Source organism: Vigna umbellata, chromosome 5 (assembly GCF_029865625.1).
Source record: "Vigna umbellata cultivar VRB3 chromosome 5, Vumbellata_1.0, whole genome shotgun sequence".
Taxonomy (NCBI): Eukaryota; Viridiplantae; Streptophyta; class Magnoliopsida; order Fabales; family Fabaceae; genus Vigna; species Vigna umbellata.
Genome location: NC_142169.1, coordinates 69683820 through 69687980, shown reverse-complemented (window position 1 = coordinate 69687980; position 4161 = coordinate 69683820). Strand labels below are relative to the sequence as shown.

The 4161-nt window shown below is 29.5% G+C and overlaps 1 protein-coding gene across 1 annotated transcript; it reads right to left on the bottom strand.

Annotated features, from left to right (window-relative positions):
- Positions 1-202: 202 nt before the first annotated feature.
- On the bottom strand, positions 203-2693 carry LOC124831160 (uncharacterized). The gene is made up of 6 exons (XM_047305070.2): positions 2396-2693; positions 2230-2325; positions 2066-2106; positions 1574-1691; positions 1230-1310; positions 203-518 (listed from the first exon to the last, which is right to left on the bottom strand). The coding sequence occupies exons 1-6, from the start codon at positions 2597-2599 to the stop codon at positions 468-470; spliced, it is 591 nt and encodes a 196-aa protein (XP_047161026.1). The 5' UTR covers positions 2600-2693; the 3' UTR covers positions 203-467.
- Positions 2694-4161: the final 1468 nt, after the last annotated feature.

The window sequence follows — 4161 nt, the reverse complement described above, 5'->3', positions numbered from 1 at the left end:
AAATAAATTGTTAGATACAATATGTACGTATTTCTAGAATATCTTAGAAAACATAAAAGTGATCTCCTTATGGTTTTATATATTTTAAAATGTTATATTTTAAGACTTTAAATTTTAATATTCAATTTATTTTATTTATATTTTGTAAATATTGTATTTCAAAATAAAACAAAGAAAATAATATATGAAATATACAATCTCATTTTTTTAAGTAAGTTTATATTTAATTTAATTTCGCAAGAGTTTATCTGAACATTGGTCATGAGGGGATCCTTTTGAATATTACTTCTACATGTTTACACAATAGGTCAATTCCCTTTAAAGAATGTAATTCATTTGTTTCATAGAATGAAAAAGCAATATAGTAGTAGCTAACAGCACTGCCATAAATTTTTAGGTTGTTGCCAGTGGAGGTTTGTTCAGTGCGAAATGAGACAATTTTCTGCACTACTTTCAAAAGCTTCAACCTATTGTGTAATAAGCAGTTGCTCAAGTTCTTCTCTACGGCGTTCCAACTCCTGTTAAGTGTTCAAAGAAGCAAGTAAACTTCGGTTGATCTTTTAGTAAAAACTAAGAATTAAATGGAGAATAAGAACGTTTTGAGAGATAATATATTATGAATTCTGTTAGTTACTACGAGCGAAAACCGAAGTCAAAGTTATGAATCTGTGCCCAATGTCCACGAAAGATGATGGAGAAATGGGGCAACGATACACAAGAAGAATGGTAGTATTGTAATCTGAAAACAATGTTGTTGACAACAAGAGGCAAACCTCTAGCTGAGGATTACTGAAATAACAAGTATGGTACATCTTGTAGATAGAATCTTTTAAAGAAAAGCAATAATAGTATGCATCCTAAAATCCTTGATTTCTTTTCTCTGTTCTTTAGCTCGTTAAGAGAACTACAAGTCAATTAGTATCTTGATTTGAAACAATACGATTTGGAGCTCAAAAAATCAAGGGCTATTATTGGGTAAATAAAAAAAAGCTCATGGAAAAGGTTCCAGAGTTTAAGTTTTCTCTTAGTGCAATGTTACGTTACCAAGGTATATAGGAAGGACTAGGATAACTTAACAATTTCTTTTAACAATTTTTTTATAATAAATATATATATATATATATATATATATTTAAAACGGTGTAAAAAAGTTTTATAAAAACATTTTCCATTTAGGAAAGACAAAAACTGCTGATACACGGGATGCAATACAATATATGCCACGTTACCTCAAGATCCTTTTCTGCTTGCTCTCTGGATATCTCTTGCTTCTGCCGGGAACGTTTCAGAAAACCAATGCAAAGAATTCCCTTCAAATGGTAATACAATGTAACAGAGATTCTTATTTAGAATTCTTAGAATATTGACTAGGGAAGCTCATATATAAATATCTATCTATCTACTTATATATATATATATATATATATATATATATATAATCTAATCAAATATAACCTTGCGCATATATACAATAGACATCAATTCGTTTAAATCATGTACAAACATCCGAGCATACACGACTACAGAGACCAGGTCATTTGACTAATTAGTTTGTTCTCTTCAAAAATCTTACCGACACGACGTAAATTACGCCACAAGCAAGAAGCATATAGCACGCTATGCTCTGAAGAACTATTAGCTCTTTTTTCTCCCCACTATAGTCAGGGAAGGCCCTAGTCATGACTGCAACACTGCAGAAACAGAAAAAACCCGACTAAGAAGCAATTTGTGCATTATAAATTTCGTAATACAAACAAACAAAATCTTGCAATTCTACGCCGTACACTACATGTATTGGACATTAACAACCGGCAGTAGTAGCAAAACCAATCATGCAATGCCTGAACTCAAAAACATCTACAAGCTAAACACTCAAGTATTCTCTAATTTTAGAAACTCCTGACTATGGTTTCAATTGATTTTTGTTCCACATATTATATTACCTTTCTCTTTTTCATGAGAGAGAATTAGTAACATTATGTATAATGTAGGTACTGAGAAAAAAAAACAAGGATGATTGAATCCACACCAAAAAATAAGCATCAATGTTAAAGAGAAAACGTACAAAATGTGCAGCATACCCCTGGCAACCCAATACTCTATAACCTGTAAATATGCATGGTATTAGATAGCAGGAAGTGAGAACAGCAACATCAATTTTTCGCTCAGCATCTACGTTCCGATAATAAATTAGAAAAGAAGGAAAGTACTAACTAATTAATTATTAACCTTCCAGAACTTGACGATGAAGCTCCATTCCGTCTCAGCCAGAACCCCGAAGCACGCTATGAAAACGGCGTAACACCGAAATATGCCATCGAATATCTGAAAGACAACACACGCAATGAAGACTGAACACGAAGCGAATGATATCAGATTTTAGAGAGAGAGATACATCAGATTGGTTCTTGAATGAACGAATTGCAGAGAGCACATTAACGGCGATGCAGAAAATGGAAGATAGAATGACAAGGAAGCTGAAGCATCTGCAGAGTAACAAGAAAGGGTCTGGTCTGAATCTCTTTCTCAGCCTTCTCCTGCTCGAACTTGCAGTTAGTTGAGGCACGTTCTCTCTCTCACCTTCACCTTCTCTACGCATTTTCACTCTTCAATATCACAAACTTTGTCTCATCTAATGGCTTTATATAATTTCTTCATTCTGATTTTTTCAATTTCAATTCCAATTCCAACTTTGTATGTCACAGTTTGCTTCTCCATGGTGGGATTCTTCACCTGCCATTCAAGCCATACATCCTTTTAGCAACTTACACGTGTCCGCATGCAAACCCTTATTTAACCCCTTTAGAATTTTATATCATTATTATGTAACTAAGTATATTATTATTTTATTTTTAAAATTCATCCACATGTAATATTTTATTATTTAAATAACTTTTTAGAAATAATGGATGTCAACAAATTGTTTTTTGTTTAACTCGAATTTAAGTTACCTAATATTGTTTCACTCTAAAACTATTGGCCTATCGAATGTATGTGCATTGAGAATTAAACAAATCCTCAGCTCACTTCAATTTTAAAATTAAAAAAAAAATATACTTTTAGTATTTTTACATGTATATTTAATCAAATATAACAAATCAAATTTATATAATTAATAATTAAACATTACACATAATCTAAATTTTACATAACGAATTAAATCAATGACCATGTGACATCAATTCATTTTTCAATCATTTTCAACTTCATTTCTTTTAATTTAATATCACTATTGTCCATCTACATAAAATTTTATATATTTTTATATAATACATAAAAATCAAATAATTAAAGTTGTAATTGAATATTAATTTTCTAATTACATGATTTTTTCCCTTCCTCTATAGGTTAAATTAACCTATACTACATCACAACTAGTTCAGCTTAAATGAACTGGTTCCAAATTTTAAACATTACAAAAAATATTTATTGTGTGGATTACTTTACACTATATTGTGAGTTAATTATAGTTAAAAATAATGAGTAAGTAAATCTTAAATCTATATAAAATAGATATCTAATATAATTTATTTTATATTTAAAGGAATGCTACCAAAAATTACTACCTCCTTTTATAACTATGGTTTCCATTATATTTAACTACTTTTTATAGTTATATTTTTAATGGAATTTTCATTAGTGTATAATAACAAATAATAAAGAAAATAATGTTCAAGCATTTCTTTGCCTAACAAATCCGAATTGAATTCTTTCTTGGGGTTAAATTCGAAGGTAGGTTGACTTGTAAGTAAGGAACTAATGGTAAATTGGTAAAATTATCATAAAATTAATTAACTGTGATTACTTATATTTAATCAGGTTTGTTTAGTTTGCCTAACAAATAAACTTAAACTTGATTTTGTGTTTTACTATATCAATAAAAAAGTTAATATTATTATTTCCAACTCTCACAAGTGTATTAGATTTAGTACACTAGACAATCAAAAAATAAAAATAAAGATGAACAGCCAATTTAATAAAAAGTTTGTAGCTTGATATTTATTATCGAAATGTATTCATAAAAACTTTTGAAATGTTATTTGTGTTGCATAATGGGTGGTTTTTATGATTTTCATAGAAAAATATGCATCATATAATACCTTCAGTGTTCCTGCTGAAATTTGGAACAGCTATTCTAGATTTAAGTTGATTTACGTTTCA